The 18503-nt window shown below is 48.6% G+C and overlaps 1 protein-coding gene across 1 annotated transcript in view; it reads right to left on the bottom strand.

Annotated features, from left to right (window-relative positions):
- Positions 1 to 18503, bottom strand: part of DOC2B (double C2 domain beta) — a 125217-nt gene that overhangs the window by 25200 nt on the left and 81514 nt on the right. Inside the window, exon 5 of the mRNA XM_079955771.1 lies at positions 1411 to 1537. Coding sequence (XP_079811897.1) covers positions 1411 to 1537 — 127 coding nt within the window. The remainder of the gene's footprint in view (positions 1 to 1410; positions 1538 to 18503) is intronic.

The raw sequence follows: 18503 nt of genomic DNA, 5'->3' as shown, positions 1-18503 counted from the left end.
GCAGCAGGAAATTCAACTGGTCCAGCTCTCACTGCAGCACAACAATCGCCATGGGATGCGAGGGAGTGAGTGAGTGGAAAGCGGCACCTGTTGAATTTTTGCCTGTTTCAAACCTCCTTTTGAAAACACCAGGATGGTTGGGAAAGAAAATCTTCAATTTGTGCATAGGCATGCTTGCTCCCTTGGTTCGCAGGGCACATATACATTTCCTCCTGCCCACAGCATCCTGCTGGCTGTCAGCCTGGTTTCAAGCAAACGACAATCTTGTTACTCCTTAGATCAAACCAGGCTGCCCGCCTGCTATTCCCAGGGGAGGAGAACACTTTTTCCTCCCACATGTTCCTCTCTTTCCCGGAATTGCTCATCAGCGGTTGATGAGCAGCTTGCAAACCTCGTCTCTCTCTCGTCTTTCTCAGTAGGCTTTGTCTTTCCTCTCAGAGAGAGGCTTCCATCGGAATTCGAGTTGACAGGGCCTAACTTGGCAATGGGTAATTTTTTTTTTGCAGAAAGAAAGGGGTAGGGTGTGGGGGAAGGCAAAGCTGTGAATTGCTTGGGATGTGTGCAGAACATCTGGAACACCTGGTTCTTCCCCTCTAAACACAGAGCAAGATTCTAGCCCCCGTGGTTCTGAATTAAGGGCTGATAGGAAGCTGTCTTTCAGTGACCATTGGTCCGTCCAGCTTACTATGGTCTATATGGACTTGTGGTGGCTCTTCAAAGTTTCAGATGAACTAAGATTCTGTAATAGTTTGATCTAGGTTTGTAGGTCTTCAGCCTGTCAGTGCTGGATGCGCCATCACAAAATCCTGTGCCGCTGAGCCATATGCATGTTTACTCTTAAGTAAGCCTCACTGTGTTCATGGGGATTTGTTATCAGCACTACAGCCTGAGCTATTTACAGCATATAAACCCAATGATTTACCGTCTTGCTAACCATAGCTGTCAACGTTTCCATTTTTTAAAGGGAAATTCCCTTATTCCGAATAGGATTCCTCGCAAGAAAAGGGAACAGTTGACAGCTATGTTGCTAACAGTGCTGTGCTTTTCTAATGCCCGATTTACAATATACCGTATTTTTTTGCTCTATAAGACTCACTCCCCCCCCCCCTAAAAAGTAAGGGGAAATGTGTGTGTGTCTTATGGAGCGAATGCAGGCTGCGCAGCTATCCCAGAAGCCAGAACAGCAAGAGGGATTGCTGCTTTCACTGCACAGCGATCCCTCTTGCTGTTCTGGCTTCTGAGATTCAGAATATTTTTTTTCTTGTTTTCCTCCTCCAAAAACTAGGTGCGTCTTGTGGTCTGGTGCGTCTTATAGAGCGAAAAATACGGTAGATAGCTTTACCCAGCTGCAGATAGCCTATGTCGCATTACCACCAGCTACTAGCGACGTGCTTTCCTAAACTCACTCACCGGCAGTTGCTTCTCCAGGCAGATGTAGAACTTCTTGGTCTGGTTGGGCTTTAATTTCTTCAAAGGGATCCTCGTTTCTCCGATAAACTCGTTGTGGCGGAATTTGTCCTCGTCGCAAACAGAGATTCTGAAAGAGACAACAGGGAAAGAGCAGAAAGGTAAATGGGCAGGTGGAATGGATTAGCCAGCCAGGGAAGTGTTGCAGTGGGGCTGGTCCTCCCCTGAGGTAGAGGGGGCCATTGCGGCACACCCCCATTTGCCCAGAATACAAGACCCTCGTCTCGGCCTCACTGATGGGGTTCAAAGGAAAGCAGAGCAAGATGTCTGGCTGCAGGAGTTGCTGGAAGGAGGCATATATGGCGCCATCCAACTGCCTTTGGGACTCTAGTGTGGTGGTGTGGTTAAGAGAGGTGGACTCGTAATCTGGTGAACCGGGTTCGCTTCCCTGCTCCTCCACATGCAGCTGCTGGGTGACCTTGGGCCAGTCACACTTCTCTGAAGTCTCTCAGCCCCACTCACCTCACAGAGTGTTTGTTGTGGGAGAGGAAGGGAAAAGGAGATTGTTGGCTGCTTTGAGACTCCTTAAGGGGAATGAAAGGCGGGATATCAAGTCCAAACTACTCCTCCTCCTCCTCTTCTTCTTCTTCTTCTTCTTCTTCTTCTTCCATTCTTCCACTCCGGATTTGTGTAGGGTTTATTCCTTAGCCTTATCTTCTCCCAAAGATATCCCACAAGGTTTAGGGTCAGAGTTTTCCTTCCCCTAGATGGGCTCCCTTCCCAAGTGGATGAGCCCCATTTAGGGAAGTTTTTAATGTGTGACATTTTTATGTATCTTTAATCTTTGTTGGAAGCCACCCAGAGTGGCTAGGGAAACCTAGCCAGATGGGCAGGGTACAAATAAATTATTATTATTATTGTCATTATTATTTTATTATCTGCCCCCTCTACGGCATGTGCAGAAACAGCCTTCTTGACCGCGGGACCTGCTATGGCCTGTTGGAATGGGGGAAAGGTAATAATAAATAAATAAATGCTCACAACAAGAAGCGATGGCAGAGGTAGGGACCCGAGAGCCATGTTTCCTTCCCAGTGACTTTCCGAGGGTCACATGCCAATGGTGGGAGGGGCCAAGAGCAAAGTGAGTAAAGCAATGAATGTCTATTTTACCTTTCCACACACACACACATACACACACACACACACACTCTTTCATATCAACCATCCAGGCAGGTAAGAGGTGTTACCAGAGTTCAAGGACATACGGTATTTCTAGCCAGGCAAAAACACCCCAGGAAGGTGCAAAGCATGGCCAGCAAGGGGTGTGGCCTGGGGAGAAGGGGTGTGGCCTGGGGAGGGGTGTGTGGCCTGGGGAGAGGGGGTGTGGCCTGGGGAGAGCCCCACAGGTTAGATAAAAAGGCCTGGATTTAGCCCCAGAGCTTGTGGTTCCCCACACCAAATAAATCACAAGCAGTTGCTGAAACATTTTTTTCCTTAAAAAAAATAATATCTAAGTGCATCAAACAACTTCCAGAAGTTTCCAACACATTGGAAAGCTCTTAGCAGCAGAAAGAAGGGGGGATGAGCCTTTGCAATTGTCAAACCAGGACCAAGAATGTCTCTCCGGCAGCTGGCAACGTTTGGGTCCAGCTGCCCCTTTCTCTTGGTTGTCTCAAATTGGCGACAGCCGTGTGGGTGGTGAGAAAAGAGGGAGAGCGTCGCCCATTGAGTCCCTTTCCCAGACGGAGATGAAAGGGCTGCTCTCCATGCTGGGGGGGTCGTTTGGATGAGGGAGGCTGTCAGAATTTATTTTAATCACCATGGCATAATATTATTTCCTGGCCTGCGCCCCCCTCCCCAACTCAGTGCGCCGAGTCTTGGGCCATAAAGCTCGGCACTAATGAGAGATGATTCAGTGTTACACCGAGCCCTGTGGTGAGCGGCAGGTTTATTTTCCTGGAAGTTGGACAGTGACTGGCCTTGTTTCCCAGGGAAGTCTGGGAAGATGAAAGACCTTGTGAGAATGTGTGCAAAGTAACAGGGAATTGGGCAAATGGCCACATAGCTGTGGAACCTGCCAGCCTCACAGGGTAGTTGTAGGGCGAACCCCCACTAGAAATAAACATGGGAACAAACGATTCCTGCTGGGTCAGTCCAAAGGCCCGGCACCCTGCCGTAACTGGGAGAACATTCTCTACCTTTCCAAATTAACCACCTGGAGACAAAGCTTTTCACATGAGTCGTAAGTGGGCAGGCGAGCCCTCAATGCGTAAGTCAAACAAACTGAGCCTGGCTAGTTCTGCAGGCACCTCTTAAAGACCTCTTGGCCCTCTGTCTTTGGCAAGGATTTCTCGGCAAAGCTCTTTATCATCCTCTCCCACAAAGCCGAAGCAGATTCACAAAAGCTCTTGTTATTAGCTGGTGCTAAGGAGCCAGGGGGGAAAGAAAGACAGACAGAAAGGAGAAGCAATTGAAAATAACTAAGATAGTAGCCAGCAGAAATATCACCTTGCCAACAAAGGTCCCTATAGTTAAAGCTATGGTTTTCCCAGTAGTGATGTATGGAAGTGAGACCTGGACCATAAAGAAGGCTGGTCGCCGAAGAATTGATGCTTTTGAATTCTGGTGCTGGAGGAGACTCTTGAGAGTCCCATGGACTGCAAGAAGATCAAACCTCTCCATTCTGAAGGAAATCAGCCCTGAGTACTCACTGGAAGGACAGATCCAGAAGCTGAGGCTCCAATACTTTGGCCACCTCATGAGAAGAGAAGACTCCCTGGAAAAGACCCTGATGTTGGAAAAGATGGAGGGCACAAGGAGAAGGGAGCGACAGAGGATGAGATGGCTGGACAGTGTTCTTGAAGCTACAAACATGAGTCTGACCAAACTGCGGGAGGCAGTGGAAGACAGGAGTGCCTGGTGTGTCTCTGGTCCAGGGGGTCATGAAGAGGCGGACACGACTAAATGACTAAACAACAACAACAACAACAACAACAAAGATAGTAGCCAGCCACCAGGGCCAATTTGAATCTCACAAGGGGACACACACACACACACACACACACACACACAAGACCTGCCAAAATGGGGCTTATTGGAGAACCTGAATGACTCGATACAAACGCGGGGAGACCTCTTACAAAAATTACAAAAAGTTTGCAGGCGTATATGTGAGAGAGAAGCCACTTGCAGAGGGGAAAGAACCACTCTGGATATCGGAGCGGCATTGTACCCTGCCTGGGAAAGCATTTATTAAATCAGGAGGTGAAGCACTCGCTGTGCAATTGACTTTTTATTTAGTTTGGACCAGGAGATGGAGATGGAGCGCTTCCCCCTTGCAGGGGGCCCGGCTCTGTTGTTGGGCAGAATGAACCGGCTGCTGCCTCAAGTGGCAGGTGCGGAGGGCCAGGCAGCACTGGAGGGCTGTAGGAGGCCTGGACTGTGTGGGCTTCATGGCCCAGCCTGTGTACTCAGGTAAATAGTGGCTGGTCCTCTAGGGCAAACTGGGTGCTGCCCCATAGACCTCTGTCTGCCCTCAGCCAGCCTCTACCTGCCTGCCCTTCTCACTTACACCCAGCCCAGGGGGGGCTCTGCCTGACAGCTTCTTCCTCCTCCATCTTTCTCCTTTCCTTTCCCTTTTAATTTGTATATCACCTTTCTATATTACTACACGCAAGGCGGCTTAGAGGCTGAAGAAACAACAAAGATCACACACTTTATATAACAATCTGACCCAACACAAAAAGTCATCATAAAAGCATAACTTGGCAACAAACAACTTACATCAATTAATAAAGTAACATCCAATCGGCCACTAGAATATAATAGCGGCACTGAGAAATTAAGTAGCAGCAAACAACAATTAAACAGAAATTCACTCTTAACAATTGCAATAAATAATTACTAAAGTATAATCGATAAAAACAGCAGCAACTCACAACGCAAAAAATACATACAAACCCTGTAAAAGGATCAGTTTGGGAAACAAAGACACACAACTTATATAGGTGGCCATAGGGAGAGTCCCCGTGGTATGAGTTCCCCCACTCCCGACTGGGGTTTGACCCTTTGACAAATCTGAGATCCCAACGTACGTCTCCAAAATGGATCAGTGGAACTGCGCGATGCTCTTGGTAAGTAAGTCTTCTGCACCCTGTGGATAGCCTCCGGCTCGCTTCATCCACAGGCCTCCCTCTTAGCATGACAGATCGTGGCATGGGCTCCCAACTCTGAAATTGCTGCCGGCTATGGCGCTGTGGGTTAAACCACAGAGCCTAGGCCTTGCCGATCAGAAGGTCGGCGGTTCGAATCCCCGCGACAGGGTGAGCTCCCGTTGCTCGGTCCCTGCTCCTGCCAACCTAGCAGTTCAAAAGCACGTCAAAAAGTGCAAGTAGGTAAACTTGTAGACAAGTAGGTAAACTGGCGGGAAGGTAAACAGTGTTTCTGTGCGCTGCTCTGGTTTGCCAGAAGCGGCTTAGTCATGCTGGCCACATGACCTGGAAGCTGTACGCCGGCTCCTTCAGCCAATAAAGCGAGATGAGTGCCGCAACCCCAGAGTCGTCCGCAACTGGACCTAATGGTCAGGGGTCCCTTTACCTTTACCTATTTTCCCAAAGGGAAGACACTCATCAGTTCCCAGATGGGGACTCATCCCCCAAAGGATCATCCCTTCCCCACGGCATTCTCCTAGACTCCCTCCAACCTGTGTGCACAGGGGTGCATGGGTTGCCCTGTGTCTTCTGCAGGAAGCTAACAGATTTCATTTTATTTTATGTGCAGTTGGAGCACTCCACCTCCCTCCCATCTACCTCCATTGCCTGGGCCCATTCTCTGAAGACAACGAAGGGGTGCTTGCATGCTTTTAATTCTCTTTTACAGAGGTTTTTTTTTTTTAATTTCTGGACCTGTTAGCGTTTTTTGCCAGAGTTCTCTGACCTCCCAATGCCCATTCCTTGAGGGAGAAGGACTCCCACTGATCTCCAGGTGGGACGTACCTGGAGATGGGTGGATGAGAGCACGATGGAACAGCCACCCACAAGACCTTTTTAAAACAGGAGAGAGGGCGGCGGTAGGAGACTAATATAAAAGCAAGTGAAGACATGGGATGATAATAAAAAAACAGCAGTAACTTGAACAAAAGGAGCGGGAAATGGATTTTTCTTTATCTCTTCGAGTGTTTTCATCTGCCCTGGCTTTCTATAGTGTTTATCTCCAATGAGGGAAGGAGGATGCTAGCTTCTGCAGTGGGGGGGGGGGGGGAAGCAAGATAATAATAAAAAAGGGCAGTCTCAATCCTTAGAATTGGAGAGAGTTTCAAGTGGGGTTCTCCCCTTGCCATCAAAATCAAGGCTGGCGGTGTGAACCTTCCTCGTCCCCAAGTCCTCCCTTATCTCCAGGACTTAAAATTGGGTTTTTAGCTTCAGAACCCACTTGCGGCATGTTGGTGACTCTGAGGTGCACATGTGTGTTTGTGTAGTGGGAGGGGGACACCACCCCACAGCCCACAGGAAACATGCTTGCTTGACCATTGAGGCTCCATGCGTAAAGCTGGCATGAGCCCTGTGGAGATGCAGTGGAGGGGATGGTCAGATCCTGAGGAGGAACAAGGGAATCAAAGATTCTTGGAAGGTGATGGAGTCTTCTTCTCGTTGGTTTGGGCCCTCCCCTCCAGAGTAGCAGAAAACAAGCTTGCTCCATCTTCTACGGGACCTCCCTTCAGATATCTGAAGGTGGCTACCATGTTAGTCTTCTTTTCTCCAGGCTGAACAAACCCAACTCCCTCAACCGTTCCTCATAAAGATGGAGAGGAGATCAAGGAGTTGGAGCTTGATGACTCCAAGTGCCAAGGGGGAGGTGACGCCAGGGGCCAAATAAATATCTGAGCTGGAGAAGGGGGCCAGTGATCAAGGGAATCAGGTCTTGTGTCCCTGGGCCTCTAGTCAGTCGGGGACCTCCTGAAGTACAGCCAGCAGCATCACTTCCTGTCCGAAAGGGGCCACTTCCTGGGGAGGCACCTGAGAGTATGCTGGATGGACAATGAGCTAGCAGCAACTCCATCTCCAAGGACTCAGAGACACAACACAAACAAACCTTGCAGGTGCAACCCACTCACAAGAGTGCCAGTTTGCTTGTCCAGTCCCCAAAAGCTTGTGAGACCATGAACTCCAGACTACCTGCTGCACCACTGAAAAAGAGCGCATCTTGCCCAGACCGAAGGACCACCTAGTTCAGCACCCTGTTTCCCACTGCAGCTGGTCAGATGCCTCTAAGCAGCCCTCCAAGTGTGGGGCAGGCAGAGGCATAGCAAGGTCAGGTGGTAAATGGTGCGGAAGTTTTTTGTCACACATTGAAATGATTAAAAGAAGGAAAAAATAAGACACAGCTGCAAGTGTTATTTTCTTGTTTATCTATTTAACATTGTGAGCATAAGCACTGAAAACTTCCCTCCCCTAACTTTGTTCTCACACCCCACTTCTCTGTTAGAATTCCTGCTCCATGACTGCAGTCGTGGGATTGCATGACGGTGTATGTTTTGACTCCACAGAGTGGGAAGTGACGGAGACAGGATGTTTTGATCCATGAAGCGGGACTATGGTCCTTTGTTCTTTTTCCCTTTGCTGTCTGATGCTAGAAAGAGAGGGAGCCATGTTGCAGTGCTCCGTGTGTGTTTATATGTAAATAAAGTAGATTAGCCAAAATGCTGAGTTGCTGAGGTCTGTCACGCAACTGCGCAAAGACTCTGCGGATCCCTAAGTGTGCCGGTGTCGGTTGGCATCGGTCGCTGTGATGTTTGGGCAAAAGAAAGCTAATGAAGCTGCTGAATGATCGACCAGGAGGGAGAGAACATGCCAGTCGGGCATGTGTCTCTGCCAGGGTCCTACTTGAGTGTAGGCTGAACTCCTGACACTCTCCTCCTCTGCATTCCAGGGTTTGGGTCCTGAGTTGAGGGAGCTTTCGCTTCTCTCCTTCCCTCCTCACTGCCCACTTCTTTGCTCACCTGCCTCCTTCTCTCCCTGTGTGATGGCCTGGGATTCGGACTCGGAAGCTGAACCTGAGGAATCCCAGCCTGCACAGGAGTCCCTGCCTCCAGAACCAGCTAAGCCAGGGCTGGGGCTTGAGCCTGAAGGGTCCTCACCTGTGCTGGATCCTCAGCTGCAGGCACCAGCTGAGTCTGCTCTGGCTCCTGAAGTGATGGAGGACCCATTGCCTGCAGGCGCTCCTCTTCCAGCCCTGTCAGGGGAAGCTGAGGCTGCCTCTGGGTCCAGTAATCCTCCAGCCTCTCCTGAGCTGCACAGGCTCAGGGCAGAGAGGTGGAGGGAACTGAGTTCTCGCAGGAGGAGTGCTCGCCTCCAGGCCAGGAGAGGCGAGTCACCTGTGGACCGGGGCCGCCCTATGCCTCGGGGCAGATAAAAGCCAGCCAGCCCTAGTCCCAGGTTGCGGGAGCAACATTGTTGGTAGCCTGTTCCTGCCTGCACCCTGTCCTGCTCTTCTGCCAGAGTTCCTGACCTCACCCGACTCCCTGCCTTGGACCCAACTTCAGCTTTGACGGACAGCCTCCATACCGCACCCTCGACCTCGGACTGGACTCGGACCTCGCCGCACGGTTAGCCCTCGGGACCGGCACACCCTGCCTGCCTCCAGCAGCCTGTCAAAATGAAGGGGGAAGGCCGCTGGCAAAGTTGTGCAGCTCCCCCCTTCCCCTGACGGCTCGGGGTAGGCTTGGGGGCCGCAGGTGGGCGGTGCACCGAATGTCACTCCCCTCAGCGATTACACCCGGGGTGAACCGTCAACACCGCACCCCCTTCCTAGGCCTCTGGGGGCAGGTTGGCAACAGCCCTGATGGATAAGCGAGGTGACGACTTTGTGTTGAGACGCAGGGAGATGCAGCAGAGAAGTGCAACTCTCCCCCCTCCCTCCAAGATCTGTCCCCAAATTTCCCTCCAACTTCCCAGGGAAATTAAAACTCGTAATCCTTAAAGGCGCAAAGACAATTACCTCTGAAGAGGAACTAACGATGGCTATCAACAGAAACTGGGCTAAGGGGGCAGCGGGTGGTGTAGGACAGAGCAAGGGCAGAATGAGAATGCCCCCCCAGCCCTTCTATTCCCCCCCCCCCGGAGGCTCTCAAGGACGGAGGATCATGAACATCCACACAGCAATGTGTTTTCTCAGGAAATATCCGTGTTAGGGGTTATGGGGTGGCTTGAGATGCCTCCTGCTTCTGCGCTGTCAACAGCTGTATGTGCCTTCTTCCCAGAATGCCATGGGGCAACCTGAACCCTGCAAAACACCTAATTGAGGCTCCATAGGACGCCTGTGACTCCTCCAGCACTCCAGCCTCAGACTACAGCAGGGGTGGGGAGGAAATAGTCGATTTTGCAGGTTAGTACAGACCCATCTAGGGACGCGGGTGGCACTGTGGGTTAAACCACGGAGCCTAAGGCTTGCCAATCAGAAGGTCGGCGGTTCAAATCCCCGCCACGGGGTGAGCTCCTGTTGCTCGGTCCCTGCTCCTGCCAACCTAGCAGTTCGAAAGCACGTCAAAGTGCAAGTAGATAAATAGGTACCACCCCGGCGGGAAGGTAAACGGTGTTTCCGTGCGCTGCTCTGGTTTCGCCAGAAGTGGCTTAGTCATGCTGGCCAAATGACCCGGAAGCTGTACGCCGGCTCCCTTGGCCAATAAAGCGAGATGAGTGCCGCAACCCCAGAGTCAGCCACAACTGGACCTAATGGTCAGGGGTCCCTTTACCTTTAAGTTGCCTGAAGCGTTGCCTGAATTTTGTGATGCAGTATTCCGGCATTTAAAAAAATGCATAAAAGACTGAGCATATCGGGGGAAGAGTGCACACACACACACACACAGTGGTACCTTGGGTTAAGAACTTAATTTGTTCTGGAGGTCCGTTCTTAACCTGAAACTGTTCTTAACCTGACGTACCACTTTAGCTAATGGGGCCTCCTGCTGCCACCACGCGATTTCTGTTCTCATCCTGAAGCAAAGTTCTTAACCCGAGCTACTACTTCCGGGTTAGCAGAGTCTGTAACCTGAAGCATATGTAACCCGAGGTTATGCATACTGTAAGGAGGAAATCGCTTCCCAAAAGGTGCATGAAGGCAAAATTGTGTACATGGATGGATATATTAAGCGATGCACCTGCAAAACTGTGTATCACAAACGGATATGGAAATAAGGAGAACTGTAAGGCTGGAAAAAGGATTCACTGAGAGTAACCAAAATTCACTGAGTGTAGCCCATTCTTAGACTCAAAGCAGACACCGTCCACGGCTCCGAGATCAGCAAATCCTTACGCTTTGCCCCTCCCTGCCCTGCTATGGTTTCTCTAACCATCTTCGTTTGATGAAAACTCCTGGAGAACCAGAAGCCACATTCTAGCTGACTTCATAAAGGTATTGCTGTGGAGCTTGGCATTGCATTTTGATGGCCCCACTACAGCTGACTTTATTTGTCCTGCTTTTCGGTCTCTAATACATGACCCAATGGCCTCGGTCCTGTATACCTGAAGGAGCATCTCCACCCCCATCGTTCAGCCCGGACACTGAGGTCCAGCTCTGAGGGCCTTCTGGCAGTTCCCTCCCTGCGAGAAGTGAGGTTACAGGGAACCAGGCAGAGGGGGCCTTCTCGGTAGTGGTGCCCACCCTGTGGAACGCCCTCCCTTCAGATGTGAAGGAAATAAGCAGCTATCTTCTCTTTAAAAGACATCTGAAGGCAGCCCTGTTTAAGGAAGTTTTTAATATTTAATGCTGTACTGTTTTTAACACTTGATTGGGAGCCGCCCAGAGTGGCTGGGGAAACTCAGCCAGATGGGCGGGGTATAAATAATAAATTATTATTATTATTATTATTATTATTATTATTATTATTATTTATCAGAAGTTCAGCAAGGGTTCTGCAACCATTTCCTGGTTGTGCCCTGAAGGCAAAAGGGGTCCTTGTGTGCAGAAGCAAAGCAGGTCTGAGTCTAGTCAAAACTTGGAAGGCCTGGAGACACCACACACACACAAACTCTGCAGGATCATGCCTAAGCGGCCCATCCAGACCAGCATCCTGTTCTCACAGTGGCTGACCAGGTGCCCACAAGATCAGAGCAGAAGAGCAACACTCTCCCTTCCTGATTTTTCCAAAAACTGCTATTCAGAAGGATTACTGCTTCTGACCATGGAGGCAGTGCATAGCCATCATGGCTAGAAGCCACTGACAACTGTTCCTCCATGAAATTGTCCAGTCCTCTTTGAAATACATCCAGGTTGGCGAAAATCACTGCGTCCTGTGGAAGTGAGTTCCACAGGCTAACAACGCACTGCACTTTCTTCTCCCCCCCGTCCTTTTAAAAAATATATAGAGAGATTTTTATTAGTTTTTTAACATATCATTTTCAACAGTAATTAAACATACATTTACACCTTATTCAATTTTTTTGACTTCCATCAGTCCTGTCTGAAAATTTTCCAATCTAATCTCTTAGTTTGCATTTCTTATTTTCCCTATTACATTTCAAACTCATAACTAATATCTCTATCTTTTTCTACTTTGTAACTTTGTAATTTCTCCTTACAAAACTTCTTGTAGTCCTACTAGCGTAATTTGTTGATTACAGTTGTTCTTCAAATAGTTCGTATATTTCTTCCAATCTTCTGTAAATCTCTGGTCCCGCAGGTTTCGAATCCTGCCTGTCATTTTGTCCAATTCTGCATAGTCCATTAATTTCGTCTGCCATTCTTCTTTCGTTGGAATTTCTTCTTGCTTCCATTTCTGGGCTAACAATACTCTTGCTGCTGTTGTTGCATATAAAAACAATTTAACATCTTATCTATTAATGTCTTGGCCTATAACACCAAGTAAAAATGCTTCTGGTTTTTTTAAGAATGTATATTTTAACATCTTTTTCATCTCATTATATATCTTTTCCCAGAAGTTTTTTCCCTCCTGTCCTAAATCCTCTAACCTTCGGCTTCATTGGCTGCCCAGGAGGTCTAGTGTTATAGGAGAGGGAGAAAAACTTTTCTCTTTCCATTTTCTCCATGCCACGCATAATTGTACGAGTTTCTGTCGCGTCGCCGTGGGGGCAAAGCGTTGCCATCACGGCGAGTAGTCACTGATAGCCTCTCCTCTGTGAATTGGTCTGTTTCTCTTTGTAAAGGTAAAGGTAAAGGGACCCCTGACCATTAGGTCCAGTTGTGGCCGACTCTGGGGTTGCGGCGCTCATCTCGCTTTATTGGCCGAGGGAGCCAGTGTACAGCTTCTGGGTCATGTGGCCAGCATGACTAAGCCACTTCTGGAGAACCAGAGCAGCACACGGAAACGCCGTTTACCTTCCTGCTGGAGTGGTACCTATTTATCTACTTGCACTTTGACGTGCTTTCAAACTGCTAGGTTGGCAGGAGCAGGGACCGAGCAACGGGAGCTCACTGTCGCAGGGATTCGAACCGCCGACCTTCTGATCGGCAAGTCCTAGGCTCTGTGGTTTAACCCACAGCACCACTCGTGTCCCTGTTCCTCTTTGTAAAGCCATCCAAATCGGTGGTCATCACTGCCTCCCGTGAGAGGGAATGCTAAAGCAATTACATTCGAGTCTGGATTTTATTATAGGAAATCGATGCAACATCGTGACACAATGTGTGCAGGGTTTTTTGTTTTTTGTTTAAAAGCCAATGATTAAAAACACTTGCATTAAAAACAGGTCCATGACAGAGAGAAGTGAGACTTTGCCGTTCAGCATCCTTTTTGAGAGATTCTCTGTGCTTCGTCTTCTTGATTTGAGCCCCCTCTTTCCCTCTCAGATCTTTCTTTGAAATAGTGACGGAAAAGGACCGCGTTAAACTGTATGTGCGCCCAGTTGCCACTCTGCCCATGAAAAATCTTGCAACGCCTCCTGGCTGGTCTAAAACGGCCCCAGAGACGCCACCAGTGGTGGCTGCTGGACATGGGGAGCGATGGGGCAGAAGTAATGGAGTCCAACAGTAGGTGGCGCCAGAGACAATCACAGGCAGAGCCAAATCATTCTGGTTTCGTTCCCATCCTCCTGCCTGTTGAGCTCTACAACACTTAGGAGAAAGCTGGCAGGCAGGGCCACTCCCTCGACTGGATGTAAGTAAGGAGCGGGGTAATAATTATTTACTTGACATTGAAATGGAAAATGCCTGTCTGTGTATTGATAAGAGTTTAACATTGGAAAATTCCATTGGCACACACTCAAGCAAAGTAGGGCTCTCTGAACTTCTAAATGGGTTGATAATTAACTGAGAGTGTTCTCTGCTCTTTCACATGAGTGTTTAACCTTAGATCATGTGAGTAAGATATTTAGCTGCAAATCCGCCATTTTGAAGGGAGTTGCCTTTGGTCTTTTGTCCCCAGCCACATTAGGAGAAAGATGAGCAAACAAGTCTCTCTGGGAGAGGAAACAGCTAATGGAGGCTGTCGAGAGAGACAGACCTCTGATTTTAGGTCTGCTTAGAGTTAGGTCTGCAGCCCTGCCCACGCCTTTTCACCATGTCAGGGACGCCGGCAGGTTTCCGGTACTTTCATTCACCACAGAGCTTTGGTATCAAACAAACTTAGGAAACTGCCCCATACCAAGTCTCTCTCTAGTTCAGCCAGCATTGTCAACACAGACTGGCAGTAGCTTTCCAGGGTGTTTCCAGCCCTACCTTGACATTCCGTTGGGGGTTGAATCAGGGGCCTTCTGTGCGCTTAGCTGGTGCTGTACCTTTGAGCTACGGCACGTTCCCTGGAAATAAATCAAGGATCTAGTCCTCATGCATCTGAATCAAAGGCTGAGTGAATAGGAACACAGGAAGCTGCCTTATACAGTGGTACCCCTGGTTGCGAATGGGATCCGTTCCGGAGGCCCATTCGCAACAGGAAAAGAGCACAACCGACAGCAGCGCATCTGTGCACGCACGGGTTGCGATTCGCCACTTCTGTGCATGCGCATGACATCATTTTGCACTTCTGCGCATGCGCGAGCAGCAAAACCCGGAAGTAACCCTTTCCAGTACTTCTGGGTCGCCGTGGGACGTAACCTGAAAGAACGTAACATGAAGTTGACGTAACATGAGGTATGACTGCACAGTGGCACCTCGGGTTAAGTACTTAATTCATTCCGGAGGTCCATACTTAACCTGAAACTGTTCTTAACCTGAAGCACCACTTTAGCTAATGGGGCCTCCTGTTGCCGCCGTGCCGCTGGAGCACAATTTCTGTTCTCATCCTGAAGCAACTTAACTTGAAGCACTATTTCTGGGTTAGCGGAGTCTGTAACCTGAAGTGTCTGTAACCCGAGGTACCACTGTACCAGATCAGACCTTCAGTCCATGGAGCTCTGCATTGTCTGCACAGAATGCCAATGGCTCTCCAGGATCCCAGGCAGGCAGATATTCTCTATGCTACCTGCAGGTGAGCACATGACCCAACGCAGGCAAAGCAGATTCACCTAAGGACCTTCTCCAATTATGCCTCGCATCTTCACCCTGGGAGCTTGTGGAGCAATTGAGCTACCCCTTTGCGATATCGGCACACCCGCGGCCGTGCTCCTTTTGGGGGAAAGCTTTCGTTTTTGGAGGTTCCACCCCTCCCCCAATTCCCCACCCATCCCCCACGGGCCGAGCACACTCCAATTGACCTCTTTGCAGGAGATCTTGCGAAGGAAGTGCCGCTGGTGATTTCGGTCTCTGTCAGAGATTGCCTCCCCTTAATAATGCATGCCGTGAGTAAGGCTGTTATTTGCCAAAATACATCAGTGAACAAAATAATTATTGGCTGAGTACCGCATTCTTGTGAATAATACATTATTTGCTCAGGGAGATGACTCGCTTCAGACACAGCTCAGATCTTGCTTGAAATACATATTTCCAACATCGCCGGGGGGGGGGGGGTTTGAGCCTCCTTGTCCAAATCCTGTTTTTTTGCAAAGCGAGGAAGAGGCCGGGGGCAGGACTTTCTAACCCCTTGAGGGCAGCAATCCCATATGAGCGCTTTCTTGGGGGCCGTGTGCCAGTGGTGGGCGGGGCCAGAGGCAAAAGTGGGTGGAGTTATGGAGAGTAATACAATAATAAATAATAAATTTTTATTTATACCCCACCCTTCCCGGTTCAGAAAACCGGGCTCAGGGCGGCTAACAGCAAATTTAAAACAATTGAGGCAACAAAAAACAGCATAAAACACAGTATAAAATGTGAATAACAATAAATTCAAAATTCAAATTCAAAAATCAATTTAGGGGGGAAATCCATTGAATAAACATTAGATGATCACCAGGGCTAGCTGGCTAAGTTAGTCCTATTTGGGCCAGCGAGGAGACCAGGGGAAAATTAGCTGTGGGATCCCAGAGCAGGTAATCTTCATAAAAAGGGGAGGGGGAGGGAAGGAAGGGGAATAAAAGATCAGGCTAAGTTGAAAGCCAGGCGGAATAGCTCTGTCTTACAGGCCCTGTGAAAGGAAGTTAAATCCTGCAGGGCCCTGGTCTCATGGGACAGAGCATTCCACCAGGTTGGAGCCATCACTGAGAAGGCCCTGGCCCTGGTGGAGGATAGTCTGACTTCCTTAGGGCCCGGGACCTCTAAACTATTATTATTCATGGACCTTAAGGTCCTCTGCAGGGCATACCAGGAGAGGCGGTCCCGTAAATACGAGGGCCCTAAGCCACAAAGGGAAGGCTATATTCCAGTTGCACAAAAGCCAGTACACACCTCTCCCCCCTCTGTGAGGGCACACAAGAGGCCATTTAGAAGGGCCATGATTTCCCTGCCACTGCCATAGAGAAAAGAGAGTGGAAAATCCAACATGCATCTTCCCTTCTATTTTCCAGAATGCTGAAACTTCTGCTGCTCTTGTCACAGCACCCAATAGGTTGAAGTCATAATAACAATAAATTTTTATTATTTATACCTCACCCATCTGGCTGGGTTTCCCTAGCCACTCTGGGCGGCTTCCAGCACATATAAAAACATCATAAAATGTCAAACATGAAAAACTTGCCGATGCAGGGCTGCCTTCAGATGTCCTCTAAAAGTTGTATAATTCTTTATCTCCTTGACATCTGATGGGACAGTTTTGGAAGATCAGAACAGATGGGAAGGAAAGAGTTTGGCTTATTTCTGAGTTGAGAGACTCTTACCCAGAACACTGGAGGAGAAATTCAATTCAGTTTGCATTTAGAGGTGAACTTAACCTAATTTGCACATGCGAAACAAAACACATCCCTCCTCTGAAATTCACATTTCTCTGAATTTTGCAACGCAGTTCTCTAGCCCAGCAATGTGTGCTAAAGTGCACAGGCTTGGGTTAAAGTGTGACTATAAATGTCTATATTAGTGAAAATAACTTACAAAAAATGCTTGTGTTAGGAAAAAACTGCTTTGCAAAAATATCAGGCAAAGCAGGATACTAAAAGGTGTACGTTAGAGGAAGACACACGAAGATGCTGGCGGATTTTCGTGAGGGTTTAAAAATAAATAAATCGCTAATTGATGTGGAAATGTGGAGACCTTAAGTCTGGAAAAGACGAAAAGCAGAAACTGATGTAGCTCACAATCTTAGCATACGTTGCAAGCAATATATACCACTTCAAACAGTCATGGCTCCCCCCAGAGCATCCTGGGAATGGTAGTTTTGGGCCAAGAGGTGTTGAGAGAAACCCACACACTCTCACTCCAGAACTTCATTTCCCAAATTTCCCTGGAAAGAGGGACTGATTGTTAAACTGAAGGAACAGGATACCCAAACCTGACTGTGCAGTCACCCGAACTGGGCCCCAAATTTCCCTGATTCTTTCTCCAGGGATCCATTAGCTAAAATCTACTAGCTTGAGCTGTATAACACAAACTTAGCAGCATAAACAAAGCCTTCTCCTTTATCAGTCCATGAAGGCGTAATGGATGGCCTTGTCAGTTCCGAGTGGAGACAGGATGGTCTTATCTTACCGGTTGTAACTATCCTGACCACGCTGACGCACAGACCTTGCAAGACAGGCCTGCGTCAGCCCCCATGCTCGGGAATGGCGCCAGGAGCCCTAAGATAAGAGTACAGGAACATGCTCAAGGATGCAAACTTATGAGGTTGAATTCCTGGGGAGCGGGGGAAAGGGGACTTGAAGGGAATATAAGCTGTATGCATCTGCTTTTAGGTGTGCTTGCTTGTGACTGGTCACGCAGTGCCTTTCTGCTATCCTAGGAAGCAGAAATAAACTCTTTCTCTGAACCAACCCTCGGTGTCCATTGACTCCTTCCTCCCTCCTGGGAGCAACACTCATCCAACCCATGGGAAAGGTCTAAAAGGCTACAAAACCACCCTGGGAATTGTAGCTCGATGAAGGTAGTGAAAGTTTCCTAACAACTCTCGCCATCCTTAACAAACTACAACTCTCAGAATCCTTTGGTGGAAGCCGTGACAGTCTAAAGAATGTGTTAAACATATGCTGAGGCCTATTTGCGCCTCCTTTCTCTCATAGCCGGACAGCCAGACTCGCCCCACCCCACCCCCGTCCTGTAGCTAAGGCAAGTCAACAATCGGCATCACTTTGCAGCTTTTCCAGTGCAGGGTCAAAAGATCACAAGGCCTGAAGAACAGAAACCCTTCTTGGGATGTCTGAGAAAGCATTATAGTCAAACGAAATCGCAGGCAGGATTTGAATCACGAGCAGCAGATGGAAAATGACAATAAATGTAATAAGATATTATTAGATATGGACAAATAATGCAGTAGAATATTCGTGGGAATAAAAACACCACGGAGGTAAGGGTGAGAAGTCACCTTGTTTATTTTGTAAGAGAAGCGTATATTAAATTTGAAGTCAATGTACAGTGGTACCTTGGGTTACATACGCTTCAGGTTACAGACTCCACTAACCCAGGAATAGTACCTCGGGTGGAGAACTTTGCTTCAGGATGAGAACAGGTTAAGAACAGACCTCGGGAACAAATTAAGTTCTTAACCCGAGGTACCACTGTATTTAAGTCTTCAAAAATTAAATAATACAAAAAACAAAGCACAAGATGTCCCCTGAGCTGTCTCCCAAGAACCAAGTCAAAGGAAAACCAGACAGATCCTTCTGAAAGAGCATCTGTATCCATCAACACCC

Source organism: Podarcis cretensis, assembly GCF_951804945.1.
Source record: "Podarcis cretensis genome assembly, chromosome: 15".
Lineage (NCBI taxonomy): Eukaryota > Metazoa > Chordata > Lepidosauria > Squamata > Lacertidae > Podarcis > Podarcis cretensis.
Note: the sequence above shows the minus strand (reverse complement) of the source record. Positions and strands in the feature narration are given on the sequence as shown.